We start from the raw sequence: 23,184 nt of genomic DNA on the forward strand, positions 1-23,184 counted from the left end.
TACTCCTATATCATAATAGTAACTGTAGCTACCATTAATTGTTTTTAAATGTTAATTATTTTGCTGCGAGCTTTATATTACCTCTTATCTTCATCAGATAACCCTGCAAAATGGATGTTCTATCTCTGTTTACATACCAGGAAACTACAACTTAGAGAAATAACTGCTTCAAAGAAACAGTTCAGCTAGATTCAAACTCAAGTATCTACCAACCTCCAAAGTTAATGCTCTTTTGTACTGTCTGCTTAAGGCATGAGTGGTTACATCTAATACTAAACCAGGAAAAGAACTGACAGTATAGTTTATCATGCTAGCTATGTGATCTCTGGTACGCAATTTACACTCTGTGCCACAGTTTCCTTACCTGTAAAAGGGACAACAGTCCCTAAATACAGGATATGGTATCAAATGAACTAATATACGTAAAGCAATTAGAACAGTGCCTGGCACACGGTATGCACTATAAAACTGTTTTTATCATCATAAATCACCAGAATGAAGCAACAAATATTCTTCCTACTATCATAAGCCTGTTATGACAGATCACGGCTTCCTACTGTCTACATCATAAATAACCAAAGTAAGGGCAGAATTCAAGGACTTCCATACCTCCATAATCTAGCACCAAAACATTTCTTTAATTCAACTCAAGAAGCACTTATTAACCACCCACCACCTGAGTCTATCACTACTTCACTGTACTATATCCAACATTTCGGTCATGGAACCACCTGGCATCCCCAAATGCAACCTTTATTCTTCCCACCTCACTGTCTTTCCCACTCGTCTCTTACCTGGTATGCTGGTCTTATTCCTACCCATCAACACTTTACTCATCCTTACAGGCCCACTTTGATTGTTATCTCCACCATAAAGCCTTTTTTCATCTTCTCTGAAAATGATTCTGAAAAGTTTCAACCATACTTGCCAGAGCACTTACCATACTGTCTTATAATTATCTGTGTACATTTGAACTTCCTAAGGGCAAATACTAGTTCCTACACATCTTTATATTCTTCACAGCAACCAACTATAAACAAACTGGTTGCCTAAGATACTTCCTCCTCTTCTAGTAACATATATACATATATATGCAAGGATACTTCAAAAAGTTCATGAGATCCTCAGCAGGCCTAGCCTAATCAAGTGAGCTCTTAAAAGGATCTGGGCTCTTCCAGGCAAAGGGGATTCAAAGCATGAGAGGGATCTGACATGAGAGATACTCTCCTTTAGTGGCTTTAATGATGAAGGGGGTCATGTGGTAAGAAATGCAGGCAACCTCTAGATGCTGAGAATGGCTCCTGTCTAATAGCCAGCAAAGAAATGGGACCTCAGTCGTGCAACCACATGAACTTGGAAGAGACCCCAAGTCTCAGACGAGACCACAGCCACAGCCAACACCTTGATTTCAGCCTTTTGTTTCTCTTAAAGTAGAGAACCCAGCCATGCCATCCCTGGACTACAGAACTGTGAGCAAATAATGGATATTGCTTTAAGCTGCCAAAACAAAAAACAAAACAAAAAAACAACAAAGTTCATGAAAAGATCTATATTATCTTTTAATCCTATTTTCCATGAACTTTGTGAAGCATCTTTCTGTGTGTGTGTGTCTCCCATTATCTTCTGAAAAAAGATGTATGAATGCAGCTCAAATTCTTTAAATTATAATTCTGGCTCATTGCAAAAAAAGCAAAAAAACTTTAAAAATAGCTGTCATATCACTGCATTATCAAGTGGGTCCTACTTTCCAAAATATTCCATAATCCCAAAATTACTTGTTATACCTGTGTCCTAATGAAAAATTCTATATTATTTCCACCATCAATTATTCTTTTTTAAAAAAATTGCTCTCGGACCAGCCCGTGGCTCACTATGGAGAGTGTGGTGCTGACAATACCAAGGCCATGGGTTTGGATCCATATAGGTATGGCCGGTTAGCTCACTGGATGAGCATGGTGCTGACAACACCAAGTCAAGGGTTAAGATCCCCTTATAGTCATCTTTAAAAATAAATAAATAAATAAATAATTGCTCTTTAAGATATTGAGATTAAACACTTTGTGAAACTTATGAGAGTATTTGCACTTTTGGAAAAGAATGTGTTAATTCAAACTGATAACTAGTAATGGGTCTAGCAGTTATCAAACTCAAATAAAAAACTTTAGACAACATAAAGAAAAATAGGGAACATATTTCCCCAACCTCATCTTTTCCCCTGCAATGGACACTCATTTTTCTCTTCCAGAATCTAATTCCCATTCCTATTCTGAGGGACCCACCACTGATTAAGTCTTGGTAGGAGGCAAACCACACAGTCCTTTATAAATACTAACTGATACTAACCCATCACACTCCTGTCAGCTATTATACGACAGATGATCTATGGCCAGCAATCTGAGCTTAGGTCAGACTTTAAATCCTGATTAAATAACTACAAGATGAAGAGACAGTGTAGAATTCATATAGCTAGTGTCTAGCTGCAGCATCCTGAAGACTTCCTGCAGCACAATTTAGTGGTAGACTGCTGGTTACCTTGACCTACCTTATTCTCTGCTCCTTTTCTAAGCCTGGTTCTCCAGCCTTCCTGTCTATTCTGTAATCTCTACCAAATCCTTCCAAAAAAAAAATTTTTTTTTTTTTTGGCTTATACTAATTTTGCCGATGTTATTGGCATCCAAGATTTCTATACGGCTACAAGTTACATTTCTCTCATTTCTACTTCTCAGAGTCTTTCTATCCATTTTAAAACCTGTTTCACTTTTTTTTTTTTTTAAATCATAGTTTTGTTTTGGTTTTTAAATAACTTTCCTGACAGCAAGGCAACCTGAAACAAGTTAGGCCATTCACACATATTGACAGCAATCAGGGAATACTTTTACCCCCCACCCCCCAGTTACAACAGTAATAGCTAAAAAACAAAAAGAATTCTTTCATTAAAAGACTAATTTCCAAAATCTAAAGAGCAGCTGATACTCCCTTTGAAAGGCATTTTGGAAGCAATAAAATTCCCAACTAATCTTTTATATAAATAACAAATTAACCAAGAAAAGGCACAATAAAAAGCCCAAATAAAGTCCCTTTCCTTTGCCCTGTCACCTCTACCTTTTTTATTAATAAGCAAATTGTAAAGCAGATATTCAAACAGAAAACATGCAAGCTTTTACCAAAACTTTGTATGCTTTTTAGATAAAATACATTCAAACTTATCATATACTCCAGAGATAATCTCTTTAATTCTATTTTAGAAAAAAATCTACTGTCTGGTAACCCACATGTTTCCTTATAATCATTATTTTCAGAGTCAAATACCAACTATTAGTCCTCTGAGTCTAATAAAAGTTTCCTTTTTCAAAGCAATCTATTTTCTTACGTTTTTCTATTTTTTGACTTTCATTTCTGTGTTTGTGTGGTTAGAGAAATTAGAGAAATTACTTTTTTAATGTATCAGTACAGATTAATTTTCAAATTGCAGCATCAGAAGTATGCATGCCTTCATTCTGAAGTTATATGTAATCCGACATCATTTTCTTAATTAAGCTGTCCTGAATTAATCAGCAATGGTCAGTTTTATCATGTTAGACACAATATATGTCCTCGTAATATTCAAATGGCCAATAAATCTATATGATTTAACTTTCGTGGGTTAATCACGTTAATCAGATCAATAAACTGATCACTTAATCCTCCCTATATATTTCATATTTGTACTAAAAATGAGTAGTTCTAAAAGTAGAAACTTATCTTTTTAAGTACATATGCTTAAGACGAACATTCTTAAAAACTGGGTTAACAATTTAACCACCCTTGAAGAATACATTGCAACTAGGGGGCAGTACAGCAGTGGGCTCTGGATTGAGACTGTCTCAGGGCTCAAATTCTAGACTTCTACTTAACCTCAGTTTCCTCATCTTTAAAATGGAGATTAGAATAGTACCTATTTCATAGGTTTCTGAAAAGATAATAACTAATTATCTCAAAAACAAACCTTGTAATGGGCCTTGAAATGGCTGATTTGTACACATACTATGTAACAAGTCTTTAAATAACTGAAACCCAAAGAATTAAATTTCTGAAACAATAAAAAAAAGCATGTTTCTTTTAAAAGAGTGTTTATTTTGTGTAAGTAATTTGTCCTGGCATCTCAGAATGCAACTTTTTTTTTTAAAACCAAGTTTCTAAACTTGGTTTAAAATGTTATGTTGGAGAACATAAAATTATAGTTTTTCATTTGTGCCATACACCATTGCCTCTGCATTACAACAAAACACTAAAGGATTCTGATACATGTGTTACACCACACCTCTACCAAAACTCTTCAACTATAAATAACATATATTACATTGCTCCAACTACTAAGAAAAAATTTCAACTTCTGTAACTCATAAATGTGAATTCATAATAAAATTTAAGAGAATTCAACCATACTATCAATTAATAACTGGGAACACTCCTGAAAGACATTTCGACTCTGAACCTGTTTCGTTTATAAATAAAGAGTAGATTAAATTATCTCTTAAGGTCTTTTTTCAGCTCTATAATTCTATGTGAGTCATTAGGCACTTCCCTTAATTCACTAAAGCAAGTTTCATAAATACACATTAAACGCTGTTTGCATCCTCAAAGTGAGTTTTAAAAATGATGACAGCAGAAGAAAAGCACACTGTAATTATAATAATCTCTAAAACTTCAGGTAAGCAAATAGTTGTGTTCTATCACAGACCAATACTAAAAACACAGTTTCAAACCAACCCTAAACTGTAAGGTCTTTTGCACCTTAATTCTCCTTTTAGGACTTTTATCCGCCTCTTAGCAACGCCACATTCACTTTTCAAATACTGAAAAAGGCATAAAGACATCTTCTCAAGAGTACTGCATTTTCACAAAGGACAAGAAGCCTTAAAGCAAGGACACAATGTTTAAAAAGATAGAATGCTGAGCATCAGAACATGAATATTCTTCTGAGTGTATGTTAGGGTTAGGGAGGAAAGGAGTAGAAGGGTAAAAGAATACATATAACAAATTCAAGGTTATTCCTTTCCTGGTTGCAAGGAGTATGTAAGAATGACAAGTTTTTAAATCAACAGTTTGAAAAAGATCTTTTAGATTTTGAAACAAATTATTAAAATTCCACAAAATGGTCCTTTAGAAAAACGGATATCATTTGTCTTTTTGCTCTGATATGAATCAATTATATAAGTATCTTTTATATGTCTTATGATAGAAAGGCCCACATAAAGTAATAAAACCAGCACACCAAGTAATATTAATAACACTATCCTATATTAAAGAATTATACTTAAAACATTAATCCAATAACATCACCTTATCTCTCACTGTCATCTAAAAATACATAAATGTTATAAGTGCTTAGTAAACTATAGTATACATTTTGAAGTATTATGATTTCTTAATTGCTTTACTCTTGCTTCTTTATGCAAGTGGCTATTACAGATAGGTAGTGTCAAAAAAGGGGGGGGGGACTACAAATTCCAACAGAATTACAAGGGAGCATTCGAATGCTCTTATTATAGTGGAATTTTGTTTCAGGAAATACACTGCTTGAAGCTACATTTTAACCATTCCACACTTCTGCCCCTAGTCCAAACATTTAGCTGTTTCCACATTTTGGGGGAGAGGGAACATGCTGGACAGGGAAATTAGCCCTATCTTCAGCTAAACTTTCCTCCTGGTTAAGGATTTTGCCTCTTAGAAAGTGGGATGAGATAAAAGGAGACTGAATGTCAGCACAGCTGATCAGTCACCACAAGCCACATTGCTTACGCATTCTTCTCACTGTGATGCTCAAGAAGCTGGATCGTATATACACAATTTATTAAAGAACGAACTCTGATATTCAATCTTTCTGTTCTTTTCTCTGAATAATCTCATTTTATTAGCTTTAATCTATAAATTATAATAGTGATTCCCAAATCTCCATCTTCATTCTTGGAGTTCATTCCTGTATCTTTAACTTCTTCTAGGACATTTTCAATTATATATCATTCCAAATTCAACAACAAATTCCACTTTTATTCAGTTTCTTAAAACTCTCTTACAATCCTGAAGTCTTCACTGATGCCTATTTACAATCCAGTAGAATTAACTGCCAAGTCTAGCTATACCTCCTTCACAATCTCTCAAATCAGCAAAAACATTCTGACTGTGCGAAGAACTATGGTAGGCAGGCCAAGGCCTGTAGGCGAAAAGAAAATAAGCATAAGACACTATGTTCTTTTCCTTTAGAACTTCAATTAAAATAAAAAGAGGGAGCTGATGATTATAATAATTACAATGTATTGTGTTCTTACTATGTGCCAGGCACTGTGCTTAACAATTTTATGCATCATCTCAGAAAAAACACAAGGTAGATACTATGATCTCCAAACCTCTCCAAACTACAGATGGGGAGAAAAGGAGACCTGCAGATTTTCATGTGTACAGCCATACGATTAGTAAGTGGCAAAGCTTGAACTCAAAAAGAGCTGACTACAAAGCCCTCGCTAAACATAAATAAACAATACAAAACAATATCAATGCCAGAAGAAATGTACGAACAAAAGAAGCAATCTTTTCCAAATTCATCTCTTGAATGGGCTCCATCCCACTGCCAATACCCTATTTCCGAATTTCTGCAAAACTAGTGCTGAGTGGGCTACTTAAGAATTACCTATTAAGTTCTATTAAATTACTATTCCAGGGCTGGCCAGTTAGCTCAGTTGGTTAGAGAGCAGTGTTATAAGACCAAAGTCAAAGGTTCAGATCCCCATACAGGCCAGCCACAAAAAAAAAAGAAAGCTGTATTTAAATTACTCTTCCTAGGCTCAACCCTTGAGATTCTGTGCCACTGGGTATGGGGTGTTTCTGATGCCGCTTTTTTTAAACCATTCTCCTAATTTCTGTTTACTCATTCATTCATTTATTCACTCAACAAAGATTTGAGTCCCACCAAGCCCCATAACCTCATCCCACATATCTCTTCTACATCTGATCCTACTGCATTACATTCTGAAAATACTTTAAAAGCCTGATTTTCAACTTTTCACTCCTCTACTGGAAGATTTTTATTCCCCATCAAATTTTTTTTTTGCAATCAAAGCTTTGCTGACATATAATGAACAACTGGTACACAGTAAGTGCTCAATAAATGTTACTTCCCTTTCTCATTACATAATCCTAATTCACATTATATTACATAGTCCTCAATTCATAAGGGAGGGGAACGGTATAACATACAAGAGCTAAACATAAGCAGCAGCTACTCTTCCATTTCAGCTGCATATGCTTTTCCTTCCCCTTCCTTAAATGCTCTCCTGTGCATCGGTCCCAATCTTTAAAGGGACCGACATTCACTAAAACTTGCTTGACTTCCTGACCACAATAATCTTTCTTTTCTTATCATTTAGAGAACAGCTAAAACTGTCTGAAAAGTAATATCCTAACATTATATTAAATGCAGTTTCCTACCATCCTCTCACTTTTTAATAATTTTAGCTCTTGGCTGATTAAGATTCTTGAGAGTAGTTCGTATTATTCATTTTCATTATAATTCCACGAGTTCCTGGCCTGCTGCTAAGTATATAATAAGCCTTAATATGACAATACCACATTTTCTACTGTGCAAGTCATCCTTATGTTACTAACCTTGCTTTGTACCTTTATAACATCATTAATTAATTTCCCCCAAAATCAAAAATATCTAAATGATTCAAAATTGTCAAAAGTTCATCCTCTACATAAGCAGGATATAGTGTAGTGGTTCTGCCATACATCTGCTACAATGCCTTGGGCAAGTAGCTTAACTACTCTAAGCTTAAATTTTCTCGTCTATAAAATGCAGATAAATATTTCTCAGGTTGATGTGAAAAGTTAATGAGATAATATAAATCACTTAGCACAGGGCCTGACACATAATTCTGGATAAATGCTAGCTTTTATTATCTCCTAGGACACAAAACCTACAGAGTAAATTTTTTCTAAGGATTAAATTTAAGCCAAGTGACAAGGAAATAGTCTAGGAACTCACATATTCAGAAAAAAAAAAAAATCTAAATCAAGACAGAAAGATTACACAGAAAGAATTTTCTAATTAATTGAATCAAATTCATAAGGCTAGGGTTTTTTATAAGATTACTTTAAACAGGAATAAGTACAGTTAACTTTACTGACAAAAATAAAGCAACATGCATAGCGCTGAAAAGAGGCTCAGTAGTGAAACAGAAGGCCCTGTAGTGAAAAAGAAAGAACACAGGGCTTAAATACAGAAGAACTCGGGTCCAAATAGCAGCTGGAACCACCTGCTAATTAGATAACATTTAAAAAGTAAATTCTCTAATCCTGTTTTCTTATTTGTAAAATGAGGTAAAAATAGTTGCCACAGATTAAATAAAGTAAATAAAAAGCCTGCTTGGCCATCATGTCCTCCACTGGTGGACCTTTCCCTTCTGTGCTTAAAAATAAAAATTCTGTGTTGACCAAGGTCAAGGGTTCGGATTCCTGAACTAACCATTCACCATAAAAAATAAAAAATAAAATTTTGAACTGTGTTTTACAATAAGGTTGGAAAGTTCATTATATACAATATATATGCAATTCAAAGTCAATAATTCAACACAAAATTGGCAGGCAGGAAAGTAGAAAGATTTTAACTAAGTCTAAGAATCTGACTTCTCAACAGGAGGCATGTCTGTCATACTTACTTCAAACAGCATGCACGACATAACCTATCAAGGAATAAGAATGTTAATGAATGCTTTTTGGTTAACAAAATAATATGAATGTTTCCGTTCTTCAAAATGGCTAGAGAAGTAGATTATTATTAAACACTATGTACAGAATTCATGTAAGAAACATGAATTTCCCACATATGCCTTCCCTCATCCACCGAGCTCTTTCCCAGTGCTCTTAAACAAGATCATCCTTACCTGTACTAATTCTCGGAACATGGTCACACGACGAATAAAATAAGCTCCTCACTCACTGATGCAAACAAAATATTTATGCCTACATTTTAAGACTGATTTAAAGTTTAAGTCAATTAGAGAAATTTCTTAATTTGCCTGTATCTAAATATATCCAGGACTTCTACAATAAGGCTAGATTAACCTCAGCTATCATAATCAAAGGAAACAATTTTCCAATGCTGTATTTATCAAGGAAAAAAAGACACTAACAAAAGAGAAAAGAAAATTTACAATGCAAAACTCTGTAACCAAGCTCCAACATAATAGCAGGTCATAAAGAGTTCCCTCATTTGGCTTGAATGTTGGAGAAACTTGAGTGAAAACAGGCAAAACCAAAAACCAAAAAAACCCTTAGGATAATCTTACCTTTACAAGTGTTACAATGTTTTTAAAAATGCTTTAGAAAAAAAAAAGAATGCTTTCTTCATCACTAGTAGCAGGTTTGAACTCTGTAATTTAATATTTAAGCAAGCAGCTCCATCAATTGAAATTTATACACATGCCCAAATTTTATTCTACAATGCCTTTCCAATACAGACCAAAAATTTGTATAGATATATCAATATGAAAAAAGCATTTCTTTCTAAATTCTTTTCAAAGTGAGTATTTTCTTGTATAACCTGAGCCTAGGTAATTCTGTTTCTCATGTTGATTTTTGCTGGAGGATCCCTAAATTTAAGTTTTGGGATTAAGTTTCTTGTTTCTTAACTCTTACAGCTTTTCTTATCTAAGACCACCAAGTTACATAGATGGCTACTTTTTTTGGCCACCTTTTGCCTAATTTACATAGTGAAATGGAATGAGCAGCCTGATTCAGATTATAATTTTTCACTTACACTAAGTGGGTAATTGTAATTAGAGACCTAAGAGATAAATACATTCTCTAAAGGATAAAGGAATACATAAACTATAGGTGCACAGAATGCATTTGGGGACCACAGTATTTTGGAACATAAAACCCCTTGTTAAGGCCATACTTAACAGATGTTTGTATCAGGTCCCATCACAAGGACTCATCCTCTCTATGTGCTAACAACAAAGCTGAAGGTGTAGCCTTCCAGGAGTTGCATTTAATAGACAACTGGAAAGACCAAAACACCTTCTGAAGACCAAAATAAATGAAACTCTAAAGATTGTGACAGATGGTAAAATCATCTGTAAGAAAGTGAGGGGATAAGGGGACTCCTAATCAGTTCCATTCAAATCATGAGTGTCCAGTTAACAACCTCTCCTTATGAGATGAGACCTATGTAATAACATAAAAATGTAATAATATTATAATTGAAATATTAAAACAGAAATATCTTAGGTATAGATAGAAACCCTCTCCCTACTCCCCCTAGCCACTCAGCATGCATTTTAAATCAAGGCTGTCCTTTCAGAAAACAGGTCACTTAAGGACAGTTAACCTCAATGAGATGCCGAGTGTTGTCTACTAATTCAAAAATAACCAAAAGTATACTTCAAAATGGGAAAAATGGAGAAAGAAAAAGTAACATCTGGGCTACCTGGTTACCTCAGTTGGTTAGAGCGCAGCCTTGTAACACCAAGGACAAGGGTTCATGTCCCCAAGGCCAGCCCCCCTCCCCAAAAGAAAGAAAAAGTAACATCCTACCTAAGATGTTACCCAGTTATTTCTAAGGAATTAAAGTATTAATTATGTAGCAGTATTTGTCACTTTAACAAAACACACTTGAAAAATCCTATTCACTCAGGCCAAATTTAATTTTAAAACTGACCCTAAACATAAAACTACTGACCAGTGATACTAAGAAGGGAGAAAGAAAGAAAAAAAATACTGGTTCAGGAAAATGAGACTGCATTAAGGAGAAACTAACTTTAATTACGTGTCCACCAAAAAAATAAATAGAAGTTCAAGGCTAACCTAGGCTAGAGATTTCCAAGGCAAAGTCTTGAGAATTCGGTTGTTTCCTTCTGCCTGACTGGAATTTTAGAAACCACCACACTAACATAAAGCTATGAGAACGAAGATTAGAGAAATTTTACATAGAAAAAATAAAGAGTGAGGGACATACCATATTTTAAGTAACAACAGTATGGTGAATAACAAAAGGGGGGAAAAGGCTGGCAATCCACCCCTCAAAAAAACCGGAATGTTTAGGGGATTAAAGAGATGCAACAAACACAAGCTCAAAGAAGAACACTTCCAATATCTCAACATAAAGCAGTCATTCTACATTAAAATACAGTCTAATCTCTACGTAAGTATACAGAGTTGCTATAACTTTCTAAAAATGTCTATTAATACAAAAGGAACGACCAGTTTATAAAGTCATTCCATATTTTAGTGAGCTACTCTACAGATCTATCCGAAACTACTAGCAAATTAAGCGCCTTCCTTTATACCTCTATACCTTCCCTCTTGTTTCAAGATATCACGGAATGAACAACTTAAATTACTTTATTTTCCACGGTGTTTCCCTTCTTCCCTCTCCGTGCAACACAAGTACATTTCTTTAAGTTCACATCAGTTGATACCTAGTACCTGTAACTCAGTCTCTTTGAAACCTGCTTAATTTTAAAAGTTCTAATAAGATGTGTTCAGGTTGGAAACGAAAAACTACCTTATAAGGGTATAAAAGACTGAAAGCAGGAAGCGGCTTTGACAAAACTAAGGAAGTTGCTGCGCGCTTGCTCACTAGGGGACTTTTTTGAGGCAAGAGAAGTAACACATGACATCTTTTTCTCTTGAATTAAAATGAGACTTGGTTCGCCGGTAAAAACACAGTGAGAGATGGAAATGACCAGTAATCGGGAAAAGGAGGTGGGTGGTCAAACGAAAACCCCGTTCTGGGTTCTCATTTTCAGAGTCCAATTCTTCCCTTTCCCCACCCACACCCTGGGCAGAGTGTTGTCACAGCAATCTTGCAAAACCTACAAGGAGAGCTTCTCTTTTCTCTCTTCTCTGCCAGGTCAGTCCCCGCGGTCGATGCCCTGGGTTCCCAAACCCACAGCCAAGAAGGGGCGCGGGGGGAAAGTAAGCCGGGTGGGCCAGGCTCGACGACCACCCCCACGGCCACCGCGGCTCCGGGAGAGGAGACGGTCCCCACCCCTCCTTGGGCTGCGCTGCCCACCGCAGTGGGGGAAGGGCCAGGAGGGGTTGAGCGGAGGAAGCCGCTCCTGAGGGGCGGGAGGGTTTCTCGGCCCCCGCCTCAGTCCCAGGAGAGGGGAGCGAGCGGTCGAGGGAGGCCCTGACTCCGGGCCCCACCCCTCGCAAGCCGGCGAGGCTAGCACTGACAGCCGGCGGCGGCACCTCGCCACACCGTTCATCTCCAGGCCTCTTCCCTCCCCCGCCATTTTCCTTCTCCCGCCTCAGTTTCCCCACCCCAGCCCGTCACCCCCATTACCCCGTGCCACAGTCCACCACACAGGCCGGCAGCCGTCCCGCCATCTTCCTCCTCGCCTGCTGCTGCCGCCGTCTGCTCCGTGCTGGTAGGGGCCAGAGATTGGCGTCGGAAGATGGGGGCTATCTGACCATTCACAGCCGGGCCGCCCTCTCCGTCCGTGGGGGAGCCGGGAAGCCGAAGCAGTAGCAAGAAAGCAGCAAGCTCGGTCAGCGGCTACCACTTCCGCAACCCGGGCAGGCAGGCAGTCCCCGCCCTGCCCCGCCGCGGCCTCCTCCCCCTCTCTCTTCCCTCCTCCTCACGCCGGCCCCCACCCTACAACTTCTTCCCTTCACGCCGCCTGTCCCCGGGAAGCCAAAATGGCCGCCGGTGCCGACGCCCCGGCCAGGCCAGGCCCAGGCCGCGAGCGCTCCCCCTTCCGCCTCCGAGCGGGAGGGGGAGGGAGCATGCGCAGTGAGGTACGGCCGCCGTGCGCGGCTCCCGTCCCGACGTTAGCGAATCCACTTCGGGTTTTCCAGGAGGGTAGAGGCGGAGAAGTCAGCCTGAGCTTCCAGTCCTCCTTCGGAAGCTGGAAGGAGCTTATCTGTTCAGCCTTTCGGTTTAGATTACTTCCGAGCAAGGAATGGAAGCGCCTCCCGCAGCCACGAATATCTTCTCTAGTGCCGGGGGAGCACGACCTAATTGAAAACGTTGTCAGCGTCATGCAAACATTCCTGTAACTTGAGTGGCTGCTTTTATGGGTGAAAAGGAGCGATATCAGAACGTGGTGAGCAGTCGGGAACGAATGAACGAAGGCCCGAACCTTTGTTCCAAGGTTTTATTCAGTTACACTCGTGCGTTGTTACAGGACTTTAGATTATGGGCCCCTCACAGGCACGTCCGTGACCTCAAGGAAGGCAAACCTCCCAGGAAATATATTCTACGTAATATACCGTACACAAATAGGCTTTTATTCAGGGTTTTTGGATGACAGAGATTTCCCGTTGGAGTGATAATACCAGTGATTAAGGGCCCCAAAATAATTTTTTTAATGTTAAAACTGGAAAGCCTAAAGCAACGGTTTCAAATTTAGGGTGCATCAGAATCACCTGGAAAGCTTGTTAAAACAGATTTCTGGGCCACACCCCCCCAGCGTTTACTGATTAGTTGGTCTGGAGTGAGGCCTGAGAATTCGCATTTCTAACAAGTTCTAAGGTTCCCACTTCAGGAACCAGAAGGTTAATAGCTTTCCTCTCCACGAGGCTTATCTTATGATAAACCATCCTGAGTTTGCTTACATGAGGCTGAAGTAAAAATATTTCTTATAAGAAAGGATGTCTTATTCAGTCCAGAAGATGCCGTAGCATGGCGTTAAACTGGCCTGAGGGATGGAATAAGGTTTTTTCATTCATTCATTTGACAAATAACTTTCTCACCTACTGTATTATGGCAGGGACTGTGCTGACCCTGAATAATCAATGTGGTGCAAAATAGATAATGTTTACTCTCAGAATTTACAGATTAGTTGAGAAATAGACAAATTGTGTTAAGAATGGGGCCGGCCCGTGGCTCACTTGGGAGAGTGTGGTGCTGACACACCAAGTCAAGGGTTAAGATCCCCTTACCGGTCATCTTAAAAAAAAAAAAAAAAAGAAAAAATTGTGTTAAGAACAATGAAAGAAGGGAATAGAAGCATGAGAAATGAGGATAAGGAGTGAGAACAGGGAGGTGGAAGATAGGGAAGGCTTCTCGGACCAAGTGGCTTTCAAAAGCTGAGGCCCGAAGGATGGTAGGAGATGGGGGAAAGAGTGGGGAGGTAGGGGAGTCCCCTCAGGAAGAGGCAACAGCAAGTGTCAAGGAGGTCAGGTGGAACAAGCATGGGATCCTCCACCAACTGAAGGGAAGACCCAAGTGGTCCAAGTGTAGTGACTCAGGGAAGATGCAATGGTAGGCGAAGTCTAAGAAACAAATAGTTCAAGAATTTGTAGACTGCTCCAAGCATTTTAGTTTATCCTAAAAGCAACTTGAAGCCGTCAAAGGGATTTAGATAAGAAAATGTTGTGGCCACTTTGTAGAGAATGGACCCAGCAGAGTACAGAGTGAATCATACATTGTATGCTGGAGTTCAGGAATAGAAATACGTGAGGGCCAGCATCCAGATGGGATCATATAGGTGCAGAGGAGATTCGCTAAGGAACGTCATCATCAATTAGTGTCCAGCATATCCACAACGATTCAAACTAAATAAGTAATCCTAAGGGAAGGTTTTTCTCAGAGGTTGTAATCAAAGAAGTCAAACAAAAGGGGTTTTCTTTCAGATACATCATTGTTAGCTTTTCCCCTGCATTTTAGAAGAAGATGCTAGATGGGGATGGTTTCCTGCCACTTCCACTATCAGGTAATTAGGATCCTTTGGAGAAGCATATGCTTGAGGATTGGCTCTGGCAGAAAAGACAGATGTGGCTTAGTAGGGGTAGAAGAGATAGTTGTTTCCAGCAGTTACAGTTAGTAAGTCAGGAGGGTAGGGATCTTCCCAAAGGGATCCCGAAGACAGAGGTTAGGGCCTTTAACGGGTCACTCAGGGCAGCCCACACTCTGGCCTTGTGTCGTTGTCATGGAAGTACGTACATCAATGGTCAGAAACGAGTGCTTCCAAGTCCAGGCAAGTAATTTTATAAATGAAGGGGGACATAAGGAGGGTATAGCAACGTGGAGAGCCCACACCCCAACAGAAGGCAGTAGACAACTGTTGTTATGTGAGAATACAGGGCTGGGGTTGCCAGAGTTTCCCCCCCACCGGCCCAAGAGAAATCTGAATTTTTATCTTTGGTAATTGCTGTGGTTTGATTGTGTCCCCCAAAGTTCATGTGTTGGGAACTTAACCTCCAATGCAATATTGTTAGGAGGTGGGACTTTAAGAGGTGATTAGGCCATGAGGGCTCAGCCCTCATGAAAGGAATAATGCTGTTATCGCAGGAGTGAGATTGCTATAGAAGGAGTGGGTTTCTTATAGAAGGATGTCTTTAGCTCCCTTCCCTCTCTCTTCTGCCCATATGATGTCCTTCACCATGTTATGACACATCAAGAAGGTTCTCACCAGATGCCAGCCCCTAGATCTTGGACTTCTTAGCCTCTAAAACTGTGAGAAATATATTTCTGTTCTTTATAAATTACCAAGTCTTTGGTTTTCTATTATAGCAGCACAAAATGGACTAAGACAGTAACTAATTTTGCTCTGTAGGCCAGCCCATTTTTCTATGGGCTGCCAGTTTGTAACTTTTGATTTCAGAAGCTATCTACGGCTTAGTTGTGTGTTACCCTGAAATATGAAGCTCAAGTCAGTTCGAGGTACTATGTCTCTTTTCATAGGCATGAGGAAACCTTCTTTCATAGTCACCAGTCTCTTTCATATAGTCAAGATTGTGCTGTGTTTGTAAAGGCAGTAACTGTTAGAAGCACCTAGAAGCTTCCAGTCCTTGTTAGAAATGACATTTGTGCATGTTCCTCATAATCTGTCCGCCCAAACACTTTGCTTGCTTCAGATCCCTCTTCTGCTTCCTGTTTGCTGCATGCCAATTTGGTCAGCCTCTGTGCTACTATGGTGGCTTAGCCTTCCTCAGCTGCCCAGAGCCTTTAGGTACACATCCAGCTAAAGCATTTTTGACAACCCTGTTTGCATATGCACCCCTCCTGCTCACTCTTCTCCAAACACAGAAGCAGAGGATGTCAGAGTTAGAAGACCTCTTAGAGATTATCTCGTTAGGAGTGAAAAGGGAAGCAGTGGTGAACTGCCCTGCGTTCATTCCGTTATCCCTGATAACGCCCCAATTTCCTTTTAGTTCAGGTCATCAAGGTACTTGGTTTTTGTCAGTTTCTAAGCCTGGTTCCCAGCCCTTCAGGTGTTTGTAAATCTTGAAGTATCCTTCCAATAAATCCCCTTTGGCTTTAGTTAGCTGTAGCCAGTTCCCATTACTTAACATCAAATTTAAGAACCCTCACCAAGGTTGAGGATTTGGATCCCCATATAGGCAGGCTGCCCCCCAACCCCCAGAAAAAAAATTAAGAACCCTAAGTGGTACAGAAGCCCAGAGAGTTTAAGTGATTTTCACAATATCTTAAAGAAACTAAGGAATAGAGTCCTGACCAAAACCCAGTTCTGACCCAGGGCTCTTTAGTTGTAATGCCACAAGCATTGTTTTATTTTGACTGATACAATGATTACCAATTATCATAAGATTTCCTAGATTATTCCTGTGCTTTAAGACCAATTTAGCAAATGTTTTAGGACTTTAAAAAGTGTCTAAGAAATTCACATGTCACTCAATCACCACTACTTTAAAATGAGAAATATTATTATTAAAAAAATCAGTCTGGGGGCTGGCCCGTGGCTCACTCGGGAGAGTGCGGTGCTGAGAACACCAAGGCCCCGGGTTCGGATCCCATATACGGATGGCCGGTTCGCTCACTGGCTGAGCGTGGTGCTCACAACACCAAGTCAAGGGTTAAGATCCCCTTACCGGTCATCTTTTTAAAATAAAAAAAAATAAAAAAAATAAATCAGTCTGGATACTTACTAGAGGGCTGACTATTTGCAAATTGGCAGACCAGTCAAACCAGAGTGTTGATTAAGAGCAGCTAAATAACAGATCAAGATGTTCATGCCCTGGTCAGAGGGAGAGGCTGTGAATCCTGGCTTCTCCCTTCTGAAGTTATACAATCCTAGACAACTAAGCATGTAGAGAAAGCACTGATTTTGGATTCAAGAGACTTGAGTTGAGTATAACTCTGTTTCTTCATCTGTAGAACTGGCAGGAATACTTAACCAATAGGGTTACTGTAAAACATGAATTTTTTTAAAAAAATCATATTATAAATTATAGAATGATCTTATTATAAAAAGATCAAGAGGAATATGGTTTAATTATAAAGTAACCACTTTTGTACTTATTACTTAAACATACATACTTAAAGATCCAAAAATTTATCTTCCTCTTCAAAGACATTATCTTGGGGTCTGTGTGCTTACTCTTTTAATGCTATCATGGCACAAAATACTTTTAGAAGCTCTCCTTCAGACTTACCTTTGAAGCCTACAGCCCATTCCTTTAATTATCTTCATTGGTTACAAATCTTGGCCCTTTGTGGGTAGATTTAATTTTTGGAATTGGCCAAAAGTCATTTCTTCAAGTCCAACTCCAGTGAATAAAATGGCTGATTATGTAGGGCTATATTTTTTGATCAAAAGCTTTGTGAGACTATAAATAAAAACTGGTTTTCGTATGTGACTTATAGACTGCCTCTATCATGGTTTTAAGTTTTTTGTTTGTTTCTTTGTTTTTGGCAGCTAGCTGGTACAGGGATTTTTAACATGGTTTTAAAATGAAGTTCCAGAGAGATTTTATTCAAGATCCACATCGTGGACGGTGTAGACTGAATGTTTGTGTCCCTCCCACCAAGTTCATATGTTAAAATGTTAACCAGCAAGGTGATGTTATTAAAAGGCGGGGCCTTTGGTAGGTAATTAGGTCAAGAGGGCATGGCCTTCATGAATGAGTTTAGTTCCCTTACAAAAGAGACCCCAAAGAACTCTCTTGCCCTTTCCACCATGTAAGTACACAACAAGAAGACAGCTGTCTATGAACCAGGAAGCAGGCCCTCATCAGACATGGAATCTGCCTGCACCTTGATCTTGGACTTGCCAGGCTCCAGAGCTGTGTGAAAAAAATCTGTTGTTTATAAGCTTATAGTAGTTTGTTAATAGCAGCCCAAATGGACTAATGCACTAGGATAAAACTACTCATTATATGTTTAATTTCAATTGAAAATATGTTTTATAGGATGAAAATATTTGTACAGTGTTTGAAATGAGGTAAGATTCTGTGGGATATAGCACCCTAGTCCTCTCACTGCCTGCATAGAATGAACAGTTTATTTAAAATGTGACTCTTAATTTGAAAGAAATAAAAGTTATACCACACATACACAGACACATGCATCTCATGTTACGTAAAAAAGACAAATCCTACATGTATTGCAAATCTCCAGTGTATAATGAGATCCATACTCCTTGTTGCAGCCTGCAAACCCTCCCTGTTCTGCTGCCCACCTCCCTCTCCAACTTGTCTTCTCTTCTCCCGTGATTCATCAGCCACATCAGTCTTCTTGCTGCTCTTCATGCACACCAGGCCATTGCCACCTGCATCTTCTCCCTGGTCGTCCCCCCTCATTATCAGTTATTCCTGAATCAGTTACCTCCTCAGAGAAGCCTTTCCTGACCACCCAATCTGAGGTGACCTGCCTCTCTCCCTTGTCACCATGTTTTAATTCCTTAGGGAAAATGTCTTATTTATTTATTGGTTCATTTGTGTGTAGTCTCTCTCTCCCAGCTAGAAAATATTCCCACCAGAATTTGAAGAGACCCTGGCATAGAAGAAGTGTTCAACAAATATTTATTGAATGAATGAATGGATTAAATAATTTATTAAATGTATCGGAGGAGAATATTTGTATAATATCAAGGTGGGGAAGATTTTTTGAAGTAAAAGAAGAAACCCATAGCCATTAATAGGAAGATTTGGCTACATGAACATTTAAATTTCTACTGTCTAAGGTATTTTTTTAAGTTAAAGATTATGTTTTAGTCCGTTTTGTGTTGCTATAACAGAATTACCGGAGACTGGGTAATTTATAAGGAAAAGAGGTTTATTTAGCTTACAGTTCTGGGACAGCTGCATCTGGCATGGGCCTCAGGCTGCTTCTACTCATGGCAGAAAGTGGCAGGCAGCTGGCAAGTACAAGCAGATCACATGGTGAGAGGAAGCAAGAGAGAGGGGGGATATGCCAGGGTCATTTAAACAACAAGCTCTCCTGGGAACTAATAGAGTGAGAACTTACTCATTAATCCCCCCTCCTCCAGGGAGAGCATTAATCCATTTGTGAGGGATCCGCCCCCATGACTCATTCAGTTTCCAATACTACCACACTGGGGATCAAATTTCCACAAGAGTTTTGGAGGGGACAACACATCCAAACTCCATCAAATTAGAAGAAAGTATTTAAAAGGAGAAAAAATATCCAAGGCTGGTAAGTGTATGGGGAAATGGATAGGCCGAACACTGCCAAACACACCCTCCTGGAAAGTTATCCAGCGGTATCTATTAAAATTTTAAATTTGTAGGGCCGGCCCGTGGCTCACTCGGGAGAGTGCGGTGCTGATAACACCAAGGCCATGGGTTCAGATCCTATATAGGGATGGCCGGTTGGCTCACTAGCTGAGCGTGGTGTTGACAACACCAAGCCAAGGGTTGAGATCCCCTTACCGGTCATCTTTTTTGAAAAAAAAAGAAAAAAAAAAATTTTAAATTTGTATGTATTAGACTTGGGAATCCCATTTTGGTGAACCCTAACGAAATAAAAATACTGGTGTTGGAGAGAGATAAGCTTATAATTATGAAGAATTATTTAAAAAAATAGAAGGTTTAGAGATATATCCTTTTTTCCAAGTGCTAATATGGCCAGGGAAATCTCAAGGACTCTCTTAGCTCAGAAGGCATGGCTAGATCTTAAGGGACAACTAGCAATCTCTTCCATGTGTCTGTATTAACCTATAGGGTTGTGGAGCAGCAATTGATACTTAGCTTCCTCCTTAGTAACAGTACCTAGATTTTATTCAGATGCCTGTGTGCCCAGCCAAAACACTATATTTCTCAATCTCCTTTGCTGCGGGTGTGGCTGTGTGATTAAATTATAGCCAATACAATAGAAGAAGAAGTAGTTAAGTAGAACTTCTTTAAAATACCTTTAAAAGGCCGAGCCTGTGGCGCACTCGGTAGAGTGCTGCGCTGGGAGCGCTGAGACGCTCCCGCCGCGGGTTCGGATCCTATATAGGAATGACCCGTGCACTCACTGGCTGAGTGCCAGTCACGAAAAAACAAGAACAAAAAAATAAAATAAAATATCTTTAAAGAAGTCTGACTCAACTAGGAGGGGCACCATTTTGGTTTTTGCCCTCTGCCTTTCTTCCTGCCTGAAACACAGATAAGGTGACTAGAGCTCCTCAACCATTATGGCTGAATAGCTGACCTTGAGACTAGAAACAATGTCCTAAGGACCAATGTCTGCATGACCCCGGGGTGTCATATTAGCCCTGAACTTCCCACCTCCAGCCTTAGTTTACATGAGAGAAAAATAAACTCTTAGTGTTTAAACCACTGTAATTTGGCATTTTGGGTTATATACACTAAATCTAAATCTAAATCATAATGCCATGATATAATGTTAAATGCAAAAAACAAGTCGCTTAGTAATATCAGAAGGATAAAAACTCATGCATTTATAGGTGATAATATAGAGAGGTGGATTAGTGAACATATAAATGTTGTAGTAGAGAATGGAGAGGACATGTTGAATTGGAAAGCCCAAGGAACATCAATAATATTATTGCCATGTAGGCACATAGATCGAGATCTTGCAATCTTTCATGTTAAATTTCTCCAGTATTCTGCAAACAAAACATTTTCTCAGCTGTGTCTAGACAGCAAGCTAACAGTTTGTGACTTTTGATTTGTGATATGATCTAATATTTGGGAAAATGTAATAAAGGGTGGGTTGGGTGGGAGAAAGAAAGGAAAAGTGGGCCCAAAATATGTGTATATTTATATGTGGTATAAGCATAGAGATGATATGGAAGATTGTGCACCAAATAATGGAAACATAGAGGAATAAGATTGGAGGGGGAAGTTATTAACTTTTTCATTACAACTCTGTATTGTCTGTATTATTAAAATGCATGTACATGAATTTTGTAACTTAAAAAAATCTAATGAGGTAGGGGGAAAATTGCTGAGAAGTTACGCAGACTGAAAATCCAATGCAAATGCCACAACATAAACTCGAACACTTCTAGGATAATTCAATATGAGCAAGTTTGATCTGTCTTAGGAGTAGGCCATTAATTTATGAATTAATATCTAAAACTAGAAAACACAGATGTGAAAGGGAGAACACAAACAGTAAGTTGCAGTGACTTTCATTAGGTGTGGATGAGCCAGAAGTCATTTATAAACGTATCCTTGCCAGTTTGAAGAAAAGTATGTTCCAGAAAATGGTACCTTGATTATTTTTTAAATAAAAGATGAAAAGAAGTGCATTCTTCTTTGAGATTACAGTGTGGCCCAATGTATACATTTCGTTTAGTCTAGCACATCAGGTGGTTCACTTTAAAACTAGTTCTAGTTTTAGAGTAGCTCAGATTCTTAAATATTTATTGCGTTTACCTACCTCTACCTCAGGCATTGCCATTCTCTTGTAAACACATTTGAAAAAGTTGACACTTCTCATCTCAGTCTAAAACTGTGCCGTTGGCTCCGGTCTATTGAGAAGAAACTGGATTGTAAATACATTTTTTTCTAATACATCTATTTTCATCCTTTGGTAAATTTGACAACTTGTGACAGTTCTCACATTTCTGAAACAACTTTCCCAATAATAGTAGAAGCTAATAATGATAATATGATAGATTATAAATTACTTGATTGTTTTGGTTTATCCAAAATGAAGATTATCAAACTTTCTCCTCCTACTTTCTTACCCCACCCCAGCCCCTGTGCCATTACAGCATTTATGTCTAGGGAATTATGATCCTTAAATAGCAGTCAGTTGCTCTAACAGTGTATCAATTTGATATTCTAGGATATTTCGCAGTAATAATTTTGCAGAACAGACATTATAGCTCCCTAGTTTAGCAAATGAGGAAACTGGAGTACCAGAGAAGTTGAGTGACTTATTTAAGATCTCACAACAAACTAATAGAGTACTTCTACTGAAATATATTTCTAGAGATTCATAGAGGGTAAAAGCTACATTGAAAATCCACACAACTCTTCTGGAAAATAGCAAATTTGATAATGCTATAAAATCTGGCATAATGTCCTCCTGGTCAAGACACTTTTGGTAGTAAATGAGAGAAACCAAATTCAAACCAGGTTAAGAATAAAAAGGAATTTTTTTCTTTGTAGTGAGTAGAGCTCAGCTAAGTGTAAATTCCAAAGGTAAATTGGATTCAGGTATGTCTGGATGCAGAGGCTCAAAAATACCATCAGAATCTGCCCTTCTTTCTTTCTCGGCTTAGCTAGCCACTGTGTTGGCTTCGTTCTCAGGCAGCTTTACTCACACAGTGGCAACAATGTCTCATGTTCTAACAGATTACCAACCCCAGGGCAAAGAGTACATTTTTCTCAGCAGTCCCAACATAGATCCTGGAACTACTTCTCATTGGCTAACTTGGATCAGGTGTCCTTCCTGAGCACAATGATGTGACTCCGATTGGCTAAATTTGGGTCACATGCCCCATCTCTACCTCCAGCCCCGTCAAAAAGAACCACATAGACAGAAGTCAAGGAGTGGTCACAAAGGGAAAAATAAGTGTGTATTACCCACAGAGGGGTAGTGAATGTAAGGCAAGCAAAAACAAAAGAAGTCTGTTAAAAATTTCATTTACATTTACATTGAACTGTAAACTAATACAACTAAGGCTTAATTTTTTACATAGTGGTTGGGGGTTCGTGACATTTTTATTTAAAAAACAAAACAAAAACGAAACAGGGCTGGCCAGTTAGATCAGGTGGTTAGAACATGGTGCTGATAACTGCAAGGTCCAGTATTCAATCCTTATACCAGCCAGCCATCAAAAACAAAAAACTACTAACATAAGAGGATACTGTAAAAGAAGCAAACAAAGAAATGCACTAAAATAATGGTTAACTTTGAAAAAGAAAAGACATACTCTGTGTTTATGTTGTCAGTTCATAAATGAACACAAAGGCAAATGAAAAATAAAAACATTGGACACCTGCCAGACATTACATTAGTCTAAATGTTTA

At 38.7% G+C, this 23,184-nt stretch overlaps 1 protein-coding gene across 2 annotated transcripts in view; it reads right to left on the reverse strand.

Annotated features, from left to right (window-relative positions):
• Nucleotides 1-12,604, reverse strand: part of ACTR3 (actin related protein 3) — a 66,207-nt gene extending 53,603 nt beyond the window's left edge. For both annotated transcript variants that reach the window (XM_063091776.1, XM_063091769.1), the window contains exon 1: nt 12,329-12,604. Coding sequence is in view for 1 of the 2 variants with exons in the window: in XM_063091769.1 (XP_062947839.1) it covers nt 12,329-12,372 (44 nt within the window). In the remaining variant the exon portion in view is untranslated. The remainder of the gene's footprint in view (nt 1-12,328) is intronic.
• Between the last annotated feature and the right edge of the window lie 10,580 nt (nt 12,605-23,184).

This window comes from Cynocephalus volans, chromosome 1, assembly GCF_027409185.1.
Source record: "Cynocephalus volans isolate mCynVol1 chromosome 1, mCynVol1.pri, whole genome shotgun sequence".
In the NCBI taxonomy this organism is placed as follows: domain Eukaryota; kingdom Metazoa; phylum Chordata; class Mammalia; order Dermoptera; family Cynocephalidae; genus Cynocephalus; species Cynocephalus volans.